This window comes from Phaseolus vulgaris, chromosome 11, assembly GCF_000499845.2.
Source record: "Phaseolus vulgaris cultivar G19833 chromosome 11, P. vulgaris v2.0, whole genome shotgun sequence".
Classification (NCBI taxonomy): domain Eukaryota; kingdom Viridiplantae; phylum Streptophyta; class Magnoliopsida; order Fabales; family Fabaceae; genus Phaseolus; species Phaseolus vulgaris.
Genome location: NC_023749.2, coordinates 2,660,480 through 2,678,661, shown reverse-complemented (window position 1 = coordinate 2,678,661; position 18,182 = coordinate 2,660,480). Strand labels below are relative to the sequence as shown.

The following is an 18,182-nucleotide window of genomic DNA, read 5'->3' as shown; positions in this document are numbered from 1 at the left end:
CTAGCTAAATTTATATTAGTAAAAGATAACGACTATAACTAAATAATTTTTGTATGAAAACATTTTCTATTAGATGGAAAGTTTACTCTTTTGTTTCTGCATGAGGTGGGAATCACATTGTGTATGAGAATAATTTTTGCAATTATTTGTATGTTTTAGATGCGAAACGTCTTGTGAGTAAATGAGAGAAATGGGATGGGAAGTTTATCCTTTTATCCCTGCATGAGGTGTGAATCACGTTATGCATGAGAATAATAAATTTTGCAATTATTTGTATGTCTTAGATGCGAAACGTCTTGTGAGCAAATGAGATAAATGGTATTTGTATGTCCTAGATGCGAAACGTCTTGTGAGCAAATGAAAGAAATGGGATGGGAAGTTTACCCTTTTATCCCTGCATGAAGGGTGAATCACGTTATGCATGAGAATAATTTTTTCAATTATTTGTATGTCTTAGATGCGAAACGTCTTGTGAGCAAATGAGAGAAATGGGATGGGAAGTTTACCCTTTTATCCCTGCATGAAGGGTGAATCACGTTGTGCATGAGAATAAATTTTGCAATTATTTGTATGTCTTAGATGCGAAACGTCTTGTGAGCAAATGAGAGAAATGGGATGGGAAGTTTACCCTTTTATCCCTGCATGAGGTGTGAATCACGTTATACATGAGAATAATTTTGCAATTATCTGTATGTTCCGGACTTAAAATGTCATATGAGCAAATCAGATCAATTAGATGGAGAATTAAAGAGTTTACCTCTGTCTCTCCATGAAGGGTAAATCACGTTATGCATGAATTATTTTTTACATCTAAAAGCAAAATGTGCATACAGAACCTCGTAACATATTATGGTTTAGGGTTTAGGTGTTAGAAAAAAAATCAAAACATACATCTATTTTATTTACTTAAACACAATAGTTATTCTTCTTTCAATTGTAGAACATTTTTTAAATAAAAATAATCACATTTTTTCACCAATTTTGTTGTGAATAGTTTTTCTCTCTAACATATTTAAGTTACATCATTTATATTAAGCATCATAAATCATATTTTTTAATTTCTTTTATTAGAATATATTTTATAAAAAAGAATAAGTTTTAAGCATTAATTAAAATGAGTTTTTATAAAAAAATAATAATTTATAAGCATTCATGTTTATTTTAAATAAAAATTTAATACAATAACAGATTATTTTAAAATTCAATTCAAGTAATAAAAAACCAATTCAAAACAATTATATCAATAGTTATAAATAAATATAGTTTTCTTAAATATTTTAAAAGTTTTATTTAAGAATTTATTTTTTTCAAAATTCTATTAAAACTAACTAGCTTATGTAGCATTTTATTGAATCAACTTTCTAAATTACAACTATCTGTAAAACTTCTTGTTGACATTTTATATATTGCTATAGAAATCAAGTTATTTTAAAAAATAGCTTAAAATAATTATTATTCATTTAAACTTTTTTTATAAAATAACATGGTCACTTCTCAATTATTTAATTTTTTAGTAAAGTTTATTGTTCAACCATCGATTAAATATAAATAACATATTTTATATTATTTTATATATTTTTACTTTTTAAATATAACTACACAGTTAACTCTTTTTATTCATAAATTGTTAAAACTGTTTTGATAAAACTAAAGACGGGTAAATGACAAAATATTCTATAAAATTATGAATTCAATCTTATGAACACAATATTAAATATTTTTATTCTGGGTCTTAAATAGTATTTAATTTTCCTTAAATAACTAATATTAATGAAAAATATTATATTTAATGTTTAAGATGCATGTTGAAAATACATATTAAAAAATTTGCATTATTATATTTATGAGAACATATGTCAATAACATAACGTAAAACAATTTATATAATCGTTGAATCATAAATTACTACGTATGAAAATTTTATTTATTTTACCACAATTATTTAAAAACCATATCAATAATTGTTTCTGCCAATGGTTTGAAAGTAATTTAATCATGAATTTATATATATATATATATATATATATATATGTGTGTGACTGAGTTAATTTAATCCTGTAAAAAAAAGCATTCTGATATATTCATTTGTCTATATTACAAACATGTCAATGCCCCATCAGAATACTTTATTTTTTAAAAGCTTATCTTAAAATCATTATAAATTAGAATCCAATATTTCAAACCCTTATAAATTATATCGATTTTGATTTCAGTTTTCTTATTTTCTATTAAGATAAATTTAAAAAACAATTATTTCTATCTTCAAAAATCGAATAATTATTTATCTTTAACAGCTGTTTTCCAATATAGACATCATACGTTATTAAACAAACACTAACACGCAGCCACTTTCACTTTCAATTAAACACATTAGAATATGTTGGAAAACAATTAGTATAGACTTTTAAAGATTAAATTAAAAAATAAAATAATATATATAATAATAACTAAAATCAAAATCTCATTCTATAAAAAACCTAAAAGCATTTTTAAATTTTATAAACGACTGTAAATGCCAAAAAAAATTATATAACTAGAATATGAAGACAAAATAATTCAAACCGGCTCAATATCTTTATTACAGACAAAATAAATGTCGATTGCCAAATAATTCCATTTTTAAGAGTTTCATAATAATAGAGAAATTAATAGTTTTTTAAATTATAAAAAAAGAATCGTTAAAAAACGCATAGTTAAGCAGCAAGAGTTATAAGAATTGTTTTTTTATTGAATGCAACAGCTTTTAAAAGTTATAATCATAAATAGTTGATGGGAGAAATAGGTGGACATTGTGAAGAAAATTATGAAGATCAATTGTTGTCTAATGACAATACCTTGACATGGGAGAGTTTTTGCTGATGAAATGTGAGGTTAGTGTACCTTAAAATTCACTTGGTAACAGACAAGATTGAAGAGAATAACTGTAAATGCTTATAGTTCTAGGCCTTCAGCTCTAAGAGAAAAAGAAATGAAATACAAGAAGATGAATGTGGGTATGAAGAAACTACAGAAGGAAGAGTTTTACAAGAGTAATGGTGAAAGAACAACAGAGAAAGAGATGACAGACCTTGAAGAAGATGATGATGAGACCTATTAAAAACCTATATTAGAATTTAAATACTTAGCTCTAAAGCCTTGAAAACTTAAACTTGTTTGATTCCTTCATTTTGTTGTCATAGAGATGCGTGCTTAGTTCTTAAATTATAACTTTTGGTTACTAATTATGAATATCCCATTGTTTTTCAGCACATATAATTGTAGTATAAATGTTTGTTTAGGGTTCATCCTGCTATGCTATCGGCTGTCTAGTTATAACGGTTTTGGGGTCAGGCACCAATTGATTACTATGCTTCAACAATCAAACATTTCTACTTCGTATACTCCACAAACATACACAAAATGTTGCATTTACCTACAGCAAAAAGTCTATCAAAATCTCCACATATTTTCTCTGAAGATCTAATTAAATAACCAAAAATTACCAGAGTAGTAAGTCATATATATCACTACAAAAAAAAAAAACAAGACCACCTTGCCAATTTATAATGATAGGAACACATTTTAACACATGCCATGACTATAAAATCTAAGGATCTCCTTTCACCTTTTAGAATATATATGCAAGAAACACAAAAACAAGATCAATCTAAGAGCACGGCAATTGAGGTTGGACATATTTGATTATCAAACCTTTCTTATCAATTTGTTAAGAACTAAGGTAGCCTTAAAACTCAAGAGTTATCAAAATTTTACTTTTCACACACCAGAAAGTAATCAAAAGTAGAACTAGATACACTCACTGAAACAGTTATCTGGTATTATTGTGGATAATTAGCAACTTAAGATAAGGGTACTTAAAGTTCCAAATATGTGTGACAAAAAAATATGCCAATGAAATTATGAAACCGAATTGAGCACAATACTGAAGTTTAATGGTCAAATCTAACTCAAAACTGACAGATTATGTTCAGTTGATAAAACTATATCAGCTGCAATGCAACTTATACCTAAGGTGACAGACAAAGCATTTAAATACAGCAAGGATTTCCAAAAGAAATCTTACCCTCCATCTGGGTCTATTTGGAACCTTTGTCTTTCTCTTCATTGCCAACAGCATCAGAAACCAAAGCAATAGGTCTCTGATCAATAACCTCGTCAATGATCCCAAACTCTTTAGCCTCCTGTGGGGTCATGAAGTTATCTGCGTCCATATTTGACTGGATGACGTCAACCGACTTCCCCGTGTGCTTGGCATACAACTCATTCAAAGAATCCCAAACCCGAACAATCTGCTTGGCGTGAACCGCAATATTCTTTGCCTGACCACTAAAACCACCAGAAGGCTGGTGAATCATGATTGTTGCATTTGGAAGAGCCCGCCTCTCACCCGGGGCACCCGCAGCCAATAGGAGAGAACCCATGGATGCAGCTTGACCCATACATACGGTATTGACCGGAGACTTAATATACTGCATAGTATCATAAATAGCAAGCCCTACACATAACAGTGACACCAATGCCAGGTCTCAGAACAGAGCATAAATTATACACACTAGCAAAAAGACAAACCAATGAGCCTAGTGTCAGCATTTATCATTGTAGCGAAAAACATAGACAATGTGATGTGAGCAACTAATTTATAACAATACAAAGTTAGAAAAAGGTTAACATTAACATATTGACATGGTTTTTTTAGTTTTCTCCATTTTAAGATCTCGTCCCTTTGCTCCCTATACAATTCTTTGCTGCAATTTATTACAACCAGAAAGTTTTCCTAACTTTCATTTTCACCATAGCATGAAAAATGCACCAGTTTTGCTAATAATAACTAATCTCTACAAGGAAATCCACTGACGTCAAGAAAGTCTATCTCAGTTGGTTAGGTTGTTGTAAGATCTTTAACATGTATTCAATTCTTACGGATAAAAAGAATCTACTAACAAAGTACAGTGAAATCTCTGTTCTCTGATTACATTTTTTGTTTTTTTTTTCTTCATGTAGGAGACTCAAAATCGAAACCCAAGTAAAACACCAGAACTATCAATTACAAGAACCAACTAAATAGTTTACCCATTGAGCAATTGCAATCAGTTATAGATTAAAAAACAAAAACCATACATTTTACACATCACAAACGCGTTCCGTTATATTCTTAAACAATTAGAGGTGTTGCAAATTGGGTTCCTCGAAAAATGCGATTTTGAAGAAGCAAACGCAATTCGAGAAAGTTAAGGGGCTATGAAACGAAAAGGGTACCTGCGGTGACGGCACCACCGGGGGAGTTGATGTACATGTTAATGGGTTTGGAAGGGTTTTCGGATTCGAGGAAGAGGAGCTGCGCAACGACGACGTGAGAAGTGTCGTCGGAGATGGGTCCATTGATGCAGATAATGCGCTCCTTGAGGAGGCGCGAGAAGATGTCGTAAGCCCTCTCTCCTCGGGAAGAGTGCTCAATCACCATTGGGATGAGACTGTACGAACGAGTACTGCATTGGGATTGAACGTTCCTTCCATGGAACAACAACTTCGTCACCAACGAGTTCGAGCTTCGGACAAAACCTCTCATGGCTCCTGATCCTAAATTGGGGTTTTTCGATTTGCTTTCGTTTGATTTGGTTTTGTTTGATTAGGGCTTCTGTGATTTGGTTTTCCTTGTGCTCTGGTGTTTCCTCTTTCAGTTCATTTTTTTTAACTTTTATTTTTTAAAACTTATGATTAAAATTATAAGTATGTAAATTATGTTTTTCTATAAGTTAAAACATGTTTTTTAATATAAGATATATTTCGGATTTATAATAAAATAAATAAATTGGTATTTAGTAAAGTTTTTAAGGTAAAGAAGGTTTTCAACAGTGAACCAACTTCATAGAATATTATTCAATTTAATAAAAATATTTTTTTAAAAAAATTTAGAATAAAAAAATAACTTTTTCAAGTGAACTTTAACTCACTTTTACATATATAACTTATTTAACTGCAATAATATGTATAATAAACAAACGTAGTCCAGTAACGTTATGTAATAAGTTATCTCAAATATTTGCAATAAAAATATTTACTTAAATAATTGATGGAATTTATAATAGAAGAAATTACCAAAAAATCGATTTCATGAAGACCGAATTCTAATATAGTATTTCAAATTTTTGTTTAAAAGTTAAAATTGTAGAATTTTTTTAATAATGGTGATATTTGAAATATATTTTTATAATACTTTGAATAAAATTTTAAATATAATTAATAATGAAATCTTGTTAAAATTCATCAAGATAATAAAATTGGAAATTTAAATTAATGATTTCAGCCTGTTTATAATTAAATTTGGTCGTTAACTTAATTATATAAAAATATGGAGTAATATATACATATTTAAGAAATTAGATTTATCGTAATACTTTGTTTGAATATATTTTTGTTAATTGTAATGAATAATTTAAAATTAAATAAATATATTTACTTGTAATCTATTGATATTTATAAAGTTTATTTCATTGAAGTAAAATAATAAAGAAGTGTTTAAAATGAGAGAGAAAAGTAACAAAACTTTTGCAAAATAAAAAAACATGTTAATTATAAAGTTATTAATATTTTACAATCTTGTTAAATATTGTAATGATTTAAATAAACTTTTTAAGTTAATTATGTAACATATGGAATAATATATGAATTTTTTGCATGATGTAATATGATATAATTATTTATTTTTAATTATAGTATTTTTGACAAATGTAAATTTTATGAAATGAAACCTTATGATTTAAATTAAGTAATATTTGAAGTTGTTTAATGGTGAAAATATTTAATAATAAACAATAAAAAGCTATAATATTAATTAATTAATTAAGTTATAATTAATTATATTAATTAATTAATTAAGTTATAATTAATATATATTTTATTTTTAAAATATATTAATAATTATATTTTCCACATTAAAATAAATTTTTAAAATGAATATTAAAAATACAAATATCATTGATGAATTAAAAAAACAAAATATATGTTTGCTAGTTTATTCTATAAATTAATTTCTTGAATATTAACAAAAAAATTAACATTCAAAATAAGTTATCTTAATAATTTTTTTCTAATTAAATTAATTTTATAAAATAAATTTTATGATTTCTTCATTTTCTGATTAACAAGAGTAAATCAAAAAATTGAATCCAATTTTTATTCCATTTTTAACATAAACCTAAGTAATTGAGGCTTACTCGCACTAGCATCTTAAAGAACGCATGATCATGCTTTTCTTTTTTACATGGGTAAAATTATTATTTGCAATTCAATACATTAATATTATAGCGTTTAATTTTCAACTACTAGTCACTGTTTGATTATCTAAATAATATTAATCATTTTTCTCAAAACACTATAAAAAGTTATTAAATAATTTTTTTTTTAAAGAATACAAATTATTAATTATTATATTAACTAAATTATATACTATTTTAAAGAAAAAAATTATTAATATATAAAATAATTTATATTATTGGTAAAAATTATAAACTAGTTTTTAATTTTATATTTAATTAATTATTAATATTCTAAATATAATTAATTTAAATTTTAGAATCGATGATTAAAATCTTATTGTTAATATTAATTTAGAAACTAATTTATAAATTTTTATTAATATTAAACATAATTTTAAATATTAATAATCATTTTAATTTTTTAAAATAATATTTAATTTAATATATGGTAATTAATATTTTTATCTCTAAAATTAATTTTAATTTAGTGATTTTTTTTAATGAAAGTAATAATATTCATAGAGTTATAAAATATGTTGAGTTATACAATGACACAACATATAAATGTAATCCAATATTGTAGAGAAATATTTTAGTGTACAAGTCTTTGTCCAATTCCCATCACATTCTATACCTAATAAAATTGTGAAAAAGATCAAAGTTTCCAACCAAACATTCAACCTTTTCCTTAGTTCTTATCTGCATTTTCACATATCTCACTACCTTTTTCATTACCTCTTATCCACATTTGATAAAAGATCATACACAACAAAACATATATATATGAACAAACTTTTATCTTTATTTCTTTTAATTCTCCAAATTAATAATTTTCGTAACTCCACCCTACGCCACGTCCAGTGTAATTAACTTTTCCACAACCTGGGAGATATACAATCCAACAATAAAATAAACACTGTTACTGTTACATCAATCAATGTGCATTAGATAAATAAGAGCCACTTTCTTCATAATTAAATATCAATAACACCCTTCAATTTATCCAATTTTTTTACTTCAGTTATAGCATGAGTAGTTAGAAAAGAGTTTTTTTTTTTCAAAAGATTTATGTTAATTATTAATTTTAATTATTTTTGTATATATTTTGCTTTTAATCAACAATTATTGCGATATATAGAATTAATCTCCGTTTATATGTGTATGTGACCATATAAGATATGTTAAAAATATTATACGTAAATTATGTTAACACTGATCATGTAAAAAGTAAAATGAAATCACTCAATTATTCTCTTTACTGTATTTTAAATTATAATTGTTCTTTGTTTAATGGTTATTTGTTGGTTTTTTAATTATTATTTGTTGGTAAGCATAGAGTTTTAGATGTTGAATATTTCTAATTTGATTTCAAGTTTTGGTGTCTCTAATTTTACTATACACCTTAATCTTTTTTAGTTTACTTTCGTACTTTTAAAATCTTTCATGTTTTTTTATAATATATAAATAAATGTGAACATACCTTAATGTTAAATTAGACTTAAAAATCAACTTTTTAATAGTTTAGTTTTCATATTTATTTTAAGATTTTTTTTAGCTCAAACTTATTATTTGAACATTTATAGTTCAGTCTTATACCTTTAAAAAATATATATAAAATACACATTACAAAAATAAAATTATATGATATATAATCACTCAAAAAACGACTTACAATTACTTACAAATGAGTTATTTAATACGATCACTAAGTAAAAATTACTTATAAAAGATTCACAATCTTAAATAAGTTATATAACACAACCATTAAAAAAATAAGTAATAACTACTAAAAAAAATCATAACTTAACTTCTATATATTTGAGGAAAAAAATTATTAGAACTTTAATGTTAGTTGTATAGCCTCAAGTTGGATAAAAGAAATAAGAACAAAAATTATATATATATATATATATATATATATATATATATATATATAAAGAAGAATAAAGGACCTAATAAAATCCAACAATACAATCTTATTTTGAACACACTTGTTCTTTTCTAACATCTTAAATGTGGATAAATATTATATATATATATATATATATATATTTTGTATTCAAATAGCCAACACATATACCAAATACATTAGGTCTTTATTTTATTGAGTTTTTAAAAAGAAGAGGAAAAAAAAGGCAACAATATATACATGTGTTGTGATTGATGGTAGCAGATATCCAGCATAACATTTGGTGATGCAACCATTTTATTTGTTTAATATAAGCAAAACAACACTATCCATTTTAATGTTACTGTAAATTCCAACCACTCCATCTTATATAATGTATTATATATTATATTCACATTTTATTATATGTGTTTATCCAATTTTAGGCAATCATGCCACGATTCATGGGAGCAATGGAACCAGAAGTTTAGGCTGACATAACAAGGATTAATTATAGTAAACTATAGAGTCAAGTTTCCTTAAGAAAAACATATATAATATATATTTAAGACTTAAGAAAATATATGTTTAAGGAAATATACGTGTATTATTTTTTAAATTTAAAAAAGACAATACAATTTTAAAAAATTGTTGAGAATTATGAAGCTCAAACACTCTTCTTAAATGGCGTGTCCGATGGACACACGTATCGGACACAATAATATGACTGATAAGTGTTCAATTCAAAAAATATTTGTTGGACTTCTGACAATTCTAACATGGGTCTAACACAATTTTTAAAATAAATTATATAAAAAACAAAATTTTAATAATAATTATATTATAATATTATAACATTGACATTAATAATTAATAATGTATTTTAACTTCTTAAATCGTAATTTACATTAAAGATATTAATTTACATTGAAGTTGATTTTGCCATGTAAAATAAAACTATTAATAACTCATTTTAATAGTTACTTTATTAGAAATATAAAAAGAAAATCTAAAATTTAAACTAAAAAGGAAAATGGTATGCTACTGGTGCGAAGCTGCAACATCTTTGGATGACTTTGTTGTCGTTTGAAGCATCAACTAAGGAATTTTCTTTGTCGTTTTGAGAAACGGGATGAGATACATGAAAGAGGTGGTGCAAACAATAGAAACCAAACCACCCCACACTATCATTGATACCAAACTTATTATAACCATGCACGCGCCAGTCACGTGATCCTGCTTCTGCTTTGCTTCTTTTCCTGTCGTTTTATTCACCACATGTTGCCGTTTTGAACTCGGGAGAGAAGCCGCGTGTTGACGCGTGTCGTGCTGAAATTAATAACCCAGTATCAGTGCAAGAGAGATCAATTTCAGTGATCTCTTAATTCTTCTATTTTTTATTTTTTTTAAACGCATTAAGTAGAGTTTAATTATTAATGGAAAAATATATATGAATAATAAAATTGCAAAAAATTCAGTCTGTAATATATTGGTGAAATGTTGATACCTGTGAGAGTGATTGGTTTAGAGTGGAATTGATTTGAGTGTTATTGAATGAGTTTGACTTTGACTTTGACCTCCATTTCCAACTTGATGAATGCACTTTGGTATAAGCCTTCATGTCAGCAAACTCTAACCCTTCTTCTTCTTCTTCAAGAGGCACTGTTTTGGCCATTGATTTCTTCATTCCAACTTGCCATGGAAAGCAGCAGCAGCAGCACCTTCTGCTTCCAATCTTTTGCTTTGGAGTGATCATGGTGGAGTGATGTTTTGGAGTTTTGTTATAATAAACTCATTCAAAGCAACATAGAAAGAGAGAGGTTTTGGTTTTGGCCATGGCTATGGCTATGGAAGAAGGAACAGTGAGGTTTGAATGATGAAAGGGTGAGAGTCCTTTGCTATTTAAGGCATCCACACACACTCCATGGTTGTGTTTCTATATCTTACACCCAAGACTTTGACCTAATTAGTTTTTGTCCTTTTTAAACTTTTAGGTAACCTCAGCTCATTTCATACATACTTATAATAATCTATCAATAACATATACAAAAGATCCAACTTGTAACATATTCATTTTTTCTTGCCAGAAAAATATTAGTAATCTTTATTTTATAAACTATACAATTAATAATACTTTTATAAAATATTATATATAGAGGAAAAAAAATTGTAATAGTAAAAACTTTTATCTGCCAAACTTTATAATAATATAATAATATATTTGTTAAGAAAAAGTTCAAAAAATTTCCAATTCAATTAACTTCCGAAGAAAAATAAAAATTAAAAAAAAAGCATACCCCATTCACCTATTACTATAGCGCGTCAATTTTTTTTATTAAAAAAAATTAAATTTAATATATTAATAAAATAATGTTTTTTTTAACCATTTAAGGGAACTAGCTTTTTATAAACAATAAAAAATAAAATAAGAACCACTATAGAAATGATCTAACTCATGTACAAAATCGCACGATAACCAACAACCCTCCTTATCCACACTATGTGTAATCTATGAGACTTTGTTTCTTATTTCTAAGATAATTAACTGGATCGACTCCTCACCACACAAGAGGCTTCAGGGTCGGTCCAATTATAATATGAAGTTTTCTTATTATGATTTTAAGAAAACTTGATTTCAAGATTACTTATAGGACTGTTTCTTCCTGCACCTCCATATCTTCTTATGCCACCTCCATACACAACATGAAAATACATTTTTATCTTTCTTGTGCCACCCCCATAGAATAACTTCCGGATTATGTAATCCAGAAATGCATTTGAAAAAAGATTTCCGGATTACATAATCCGGAAGTTAAAAAAGACTTCCAAATTATGTAATCTGGAAAGAAATCATGCATCTCAAAAAAGGTTTCCAAATTCGGAAGCTAATTACAAATTTAAAAAATGACTTCCAAACTATGTAATCTGAAATACTACGTAGGGACATATTTAGAAATACAAAAATATATGGAGGTGAGAGAAGAAGGTATGGAGGTGCAGGAAGAAACAGCCTACTTATAGAGGTGGGGTCACTGCTCTGTGTTTCTAACCAAAACATGTTTTCTTCCAGATTCTTTTTAGCTTTTGATAAGAATTAAATATTTTGTACCAATTTTTTCATTCAACACGTGTTATTAATTTTTATTTTCTAATATTTTTACAATAAATATTAATTATAATTATAATTATATTTATTTTGACAATTTTAATTAATAATGAGATTGTTATTATATTTAAATTTTTTATTTTTGCATGCGTGTATTTATTTTTTTAAGAAATTTATTTATAGATAAACTAAGAAATAAAATTTGAACCAAATTTAATTACATAATATTTTTTTTTTTATTTTAAGAAAAAGTTAAAAAAATTTCCTATTCAAATAACTTTGGAAGAAAAACAGAAAAGGTGTATTAACCAAATAAGAACTATCTAATAAAAAACACATTGTTATTATTTTTTCTCCTTTATACCTTGTGCTTTCTACACTCTCTTGGTATCAATAAAAAAAGTTAATGACTTTTATTCTCATATAGTATAATAACAAAACTATTGGGCTATTGTATATAATATAATATAATAATTTTATTTATAATTGTAAATAATAACTTAAAACAAAGGTCAAAAATAACATAACTTTTGAACCAGTTAACCTAGTCAGACCACTACAAAAATCTATAATTTTAGTAGGGGTTTATTACTAGACTTAGTAGAGGTTTTCCAAACTCCTGATATGACATACACTTTGTAGAGGTTTTCTAAACCTCTGGTAATTTTCAAGGATTTTTTTGAATGAGTCAGTAGTAGAATTTTTTAATTTTTTTTACCTTTCTCCTTTGTTAGTTTATCCTTTTTTTTAGTTTTCTCCTTCATTTAATCTAATCCCCAATTCCCATTTTTGGATCATCTCCAAGGATTCACCTCCGACTCTATAGAATCATCCCTCAAGAGAGGATTAGACACCGAAGATTCTTCTCACACAGCAATTTCCCTCAAACACGGTCGTATTGACAATGTCATCCCTCACCGCACCGATCTCCATGCGGCCGTTCAAATTCAAAACCCTACTCCTCCTCCTCCTCTTCCTCTCTCCCAGCCTCCGCCACATGCCGCTACCAATGGAGACCCTCACGCTGTGGAAGGGCAGAGGAAGCACCCGGTGTTTGACTCCGATTTTCTGTCCAGGGCTCCCGGTGAAGCTGAATCGTTCTTTCCGCAGAATTCAGGCGATAACGACTTTAACTTTGACGTAGAACCTGGAGATTTTAGTGCACCTTATCTATCGCTGAATGATTGTCGGAGGATTCGGAACATGGAACGTTTTCGACAGATAACGAAGGAAAGCGCTACTCACTATGCTCGATTCACCTCGGAGGAGACCACAAACGAAAGGTCGTCGTCTTCTGCTGCGCCTCTAGGAATCGAGGACTCCACATCTCCGTTTTCGATCTCGATGAAGGCGATCAAAGAGGGAGCGGCGAAAAAGAAGCTTGTTTGTTTTTACATCACTGCACGTGGTCACAACATGGAGGTCCTTGTTTTAAAGGACTGTAGGTAAGTGCTGCGTGAACTCTTTACTAAAGATGCTGAGTTTGTGCTTGAATCAGTTGATGTTTGATTAACCATTCACCACTCATTGCGCATTGATTAATCATTATTTCTGACTTTTGGTTAACTGTTAGTCCCTCTTTGAGAATGACAACCATTATTTATAAATTTGTTAGTTCTTTCTAACTTGGAATTATGTTTGCTAGGAAATCTCAAATTCTGATCTCCTTTATCTTTCTTTACCAAATATTATTTTTCACTCTCTTGTTATTTATGTTTCTTAATGTGCAGAAAATTAACCAATGCATAATAAAAGTCATTGCTGAGCACTGTCCTGGGTTGTGTACACTCGATCTTATGTATTTGGACAACTTGACGGATTTATCCATGGGATATCTTACAAATATTTATCGAGTACTCCATACATTGAACCTCTGCCGTAATCCATTCAGGTGCTTTTTTGTTTTCTGATATTTTCTCTTTCTCTTTATACATTTGCACATTACTTTTGCTAGTTTCTGATATTGTCCGTCTCATTATAAGTTTGCTGTAATCTGTCTTATCTTTGAAAGATAGATTATTTTGTAGGAGGTTACAGTTTTTAAATAAGATCATTATGTTTGTTCCTGTGGTAATATGAATTCTATGTAGGAGTGGTTAATTAATAATTTCAAATTTGTTTTGGATATTGCTCTGATGACTTTCTCGACTTGAGTTAGATTTCAGAAGTGTTTTTAAACAATTTTGATCACATGAATTGATAATGATTTTGTAGCATTTGAAATGTCAAATGAGTATTTTCTATTATGGGTCTGATCGACACGCTCCTTGTCACCAAGAGATTTGAGAAAATTCTTCTATGCATCTGTTATTATCACCATTTTTGCATATGATACAATTGGTGTTACTGGGATGCTGATAAAGAGATCTCTTATTAATTCTTGTCGATGAATAAATTTAACACAATTTTTTCTCCACTAGTGATGAAGCAATTGCTGGATTTTTGGAGATTGTTGGAGAGTCCTTAAAAGAACTTGTACTTAATAATGTTAAGAAGGTGTGTTGCTAAATTTCCTTGTTGACTTTCCCTCAGATTAGCTCATATCTTTCACACTTTAATAACCGAGCCCCTGATTAATTACATTATTATTATTATTATTATTATCAGTTTAACCTAAAAAATAATGATCGTGCCTATTATATTTCTGGTTTTTGGCATAATATGAAGCAATCTCTCTCCCAATTGGAGGAAGACAACGTATAATCAACTGACTCTTTAATATTACTTAATGAATTAAGGTCGTTGTTAATGTTTATTCTATTTGGTTTTCAATTAGCATTTTGGTTGTATTGACGAACAAAATCTTATTTATAATGTTTTATTTTCTGACTGTATGACACATTTGGTTTAATTCAGGTTAGGCACCATACAGCCTTATCACTTGCTAGTCATTAAAAAAATTTGCATACTCTAGATCTGTCCTGGTGCAGAAAGTTGACACACAATGAGTTGGGTTTGATTGTAGATAGCTGCTTCTCACTGAGGTTGCTTAAACTTTTTGGATGCTCACTGGTAAATATGTTTTCATTTAACTGAACTTAAAGGCATTTCTGTGATGAATCTCCACTGGTCATAGAAAAATATATAACATTGTCGTATTAGAAGTCTTTATAAGAAGAAATAAGATGATTTTGTAGGAAAAGGTTTATGGATCTCGTCTTTGTTCTTGGATGTTACCGTTCTTTACAATTTATTAGCTTAGTAATTACTTGTTCATATAGTGCAGAAAGAGGATGTCCATCATTCTATTTCTACTTTCCAGAGGCCAAAGCATCAAGGTAAGCATCAAAGTTACTTTTTAATTAACATTGTTGAGAATCACTTAAAATAAGTGACTCATAAACTTTGTATCAGTAATTCATTGTTTTCTTTCCTTCCTTTTTAGGTACTTTCTCAACTTCTTAGGAAGGCAAGACAGAAGAATCTAATAATTCCTAATGTCAAACTGGTTGGGTCTGAACAAGGAATATTTGAAGGTGCCACTAAGTTCATTCCTTTCTTTTTTTCATATTCATTACTTTAAAGAGTTATTAGTTGCAATAAAGTTGGAGAGTGAAAAGATTTTATTTTGGATTTGAATGTTTTACCTACTTAGATTGCATGTTCCATTGCAGGGGCTTAGTCACACTTGTGCTTATCTTGTTGAGTAAGAATGAACTAACAAATTAAAAGATATAATTACCAAAGAATAACATTAATTAGAAAATAATTTAGAACTTTTGGTAAAAAATAATTTATAAAAAAAGATTCTGTATCAGAATACTTTAAAGTCATACACTCATACTAAAACTGAAAAATAAAAACCTTAATTATGATAGATGAAATAGATATTTAAACGGTAATAATTTTGTGTACTAAAAGATTCATTTATTAAGATATTTTAATTATTAATGTATTTTATGATATGAATATTGTATGCTAATATTTTGAATTTTGTACATTGATGATTTGAACATTGTATGTTTATAATTTGAATAATGTAATTTTGGTGATATGATTATGATTATGGTATGTTTTGCATTCTTCAAAAGCTGGAAATATAACTGTAAATTTGAGGTTATCATTTTTAGATGAGTGCAGAATTATGAATTATCATTTGAGAGATTGCATAAATAAAATGATGTCTGATTGTTAGGTTATTTTAGGGTCTATTCTTTTTGAGTTTATATGATTTATTTATATGGAGAATGAATTATCTATTCCTTCCAAACAAAATTACAGTGAAAAATGATAGTTCATAAATCTAATCTTATTTTTTGCATGACAATCGAGCAGGTTCAAGGGATGTTGAATCAGTGAAAATCTTTGTTTTGGAAGAATTTGAAAAGGCAGCAGCAAAAGCACTTGAGAGCAATAAGGAATTATAACAACTTTTAAGGTATTGTACTACCATGACAACCACCTACCCACTTTGCCTTTATTCTTCTATTCTCTCTGTATTTGTGTAATAATAGTGCCTAAGGGAGGACAATGTCAAATTAATGTGTTTAGTAGTCATCTTTCTTTTTTGTTTAGCTTCTAATACTTATTTTTGGGAGAGCTGCATGTTAATATATTTTAGTGAATTAATTATCTATTTTAGATGAATTAACTAGAAGAATGGTTAATTAAGTCAACATATAAACTATTTTACTATTCTTTTGGTAATCTCCTTAAATTGGAAATGAACTTCCGTGCAATAATTCTCCCTTCAATCTTTCATTTACTTGTATATGGTATGTCAATGATTCATTCTAGTTTCTTTTTATGCAATCACCATTTGAATTGCAACTAGCTCTTTATTGTAGGTGATGCATTTCCCAGACTAATAATCACCTTCACCTTCAGGTTCAAGCTGAGACCTTCATTTTTCTCTGTTTTGATCAACATTTTTTTTTCACCTAGCATTTGTTCAGATTATATGGATTCATTTGTTATGAAATCTCAATTTTTCGTGTATAATTATTCATTCTTTTATAATGTACTGTATTGATTCTAATTATATTCAATTCTGAAAAGTATACTTTCTTACCTTGATTCTAATTATATCTGATTTATTTTTATCATATCACTAACTTTTAAATTGGTAACTAATAACTAATATAAAAAAATGTATGGTTTTTATTAGTATGTGTTAAATCGATTATGTCATAGATACTGAAATTTAAATATAATAAATGTACAATCAATTATTTTAGTTAGTAGGAACTATACACATTTAACCAATTAAGACAAATAAATATTTGATTAAATTTTTTAATTATACTCAAATGAAAAATGCTACGCATTTACTATTACACTGGTAACAGCATGACGCATTTGAATTTTTATTGCAATTCACATTATTTATAGTGATGTTGATATTTAGTTATGATTCATTTATATATTTAATAGTTTTCATTCATTTGAAAAAAAAAAGTGATGTTCTTAAATGTCCTAAAATAATAATCAATTAAAAAATTGTTTAAAAATTAGTTTTTATATTCGTAGTATATAAATTATAATATTTAGTATTAGAAAGAAGATAAAAGAGGATTAGGCACCAGATTAATCAAATTCTCTCTAATAAATTTATTAGCACACATGTTTATATATTTCAATTTAAAAATATTTGAATCTCTTTGAATATTTGTTATCGCTAAAGCCAAAAACATTTTGAATAAACATATATAAACTTTGCTTATGTAATATATGGAAAGCGTATATTTAAAAATGTAAATTATACTTTTAGATAAAAATTTATTTGTAATTTATTTTATTATTATTTATCACCTACTTTTTTATATATACACCTTCTAAAAGTAATGTGAATTTTCAACTGTCGAAAATAGTGAATGTTTTCAAATTATCGAAAATAGCGAGGGTTTTTAAACCGTCTGGAATAGCGGAGGTTTTTAAACCGCCGAAAATAGCGGGAGTTTTAAACTGTCGGGAATGGTGGAGTTTTCAAACT

The 18,182-nt window shown here is 27.5% G+C and overlaps 2 protein-coding genes and 1 pseudogene across 3 annotated transcripts; 1 reads left to right on the top strand and 2 right to left on the bottom strand.

The window, feature by feature from the left end:
• Positions 1–3,873: 3,873 nt before the first annotated feature.
• On the bottom strand, positions 3,874–5,676 carry LOC137826005 (ATP-dependent Clp protease proteolytic subunit 2, mitochondrial). Its single transcript, XM_068631847.1, has 2 exons — positions 5,257–5,676; positions 3,874–4,495 (listed from the first exon to the last, which is right to left on the bottom strand). The coding sequence occupies exons 1-2, from the start codon at positions 5,564–5,566 to the stop codon at positions 4,077–4,079; spliced, it is 729 nt and encodes a 242-aa protein (XP_068487948.1). The 5' UTR covers positions 5,567–5,676; the 3' UTR covers positions 3,874–4,076.
• A 4,405-nt stretch (positions 5,677–10,081) lies between these two features.
• On the bottom strand, positions 10,082–11,120 carry LOC137824139 (uncharacterized; annotated as a pseudogene).
• Positions 11,121–13,041: 1,921 nt separating this feature from the next.
• Positions 13,042–17,272, top strand: LOC137829230 (uncharacterized). Of its 2 annotated transcripts, XM_068636029.1 has the most exons (7): positions 13,042–13,695; positions 13,981–14,141; positions 14,671–14,746; positions 15,472–15,528; positions 15,636–15,726; positions 16,526–16,628; positions 17,038–17,272. In XM_068636029.1, the coding sequence occupies exons 2-6, from the start codon at positions 14,047–14,049 to the stop codon at positions 16,615–16,617; spliced, it is 411 nt and encodes a 136-aa protein (XP_068492130.1). In that variant the 5' UTR covers positions 13,042–13,695; positions 13,981–14,046; the 3' UTR covers positions 16,618–16,628; positions 17,038–17,272. The 2 variants fall into 2 exon arrangements, with proteins under 2 accessions (XP_068492130.1, XP_068492134.1); XM_068636033.1 differs by lacking the exon at positions 14,671–14,746 and having other exon boundaries at positions 15,477–15,528.
• Positions 17,273–18,182: the final 910 nt, after the last annotated feature.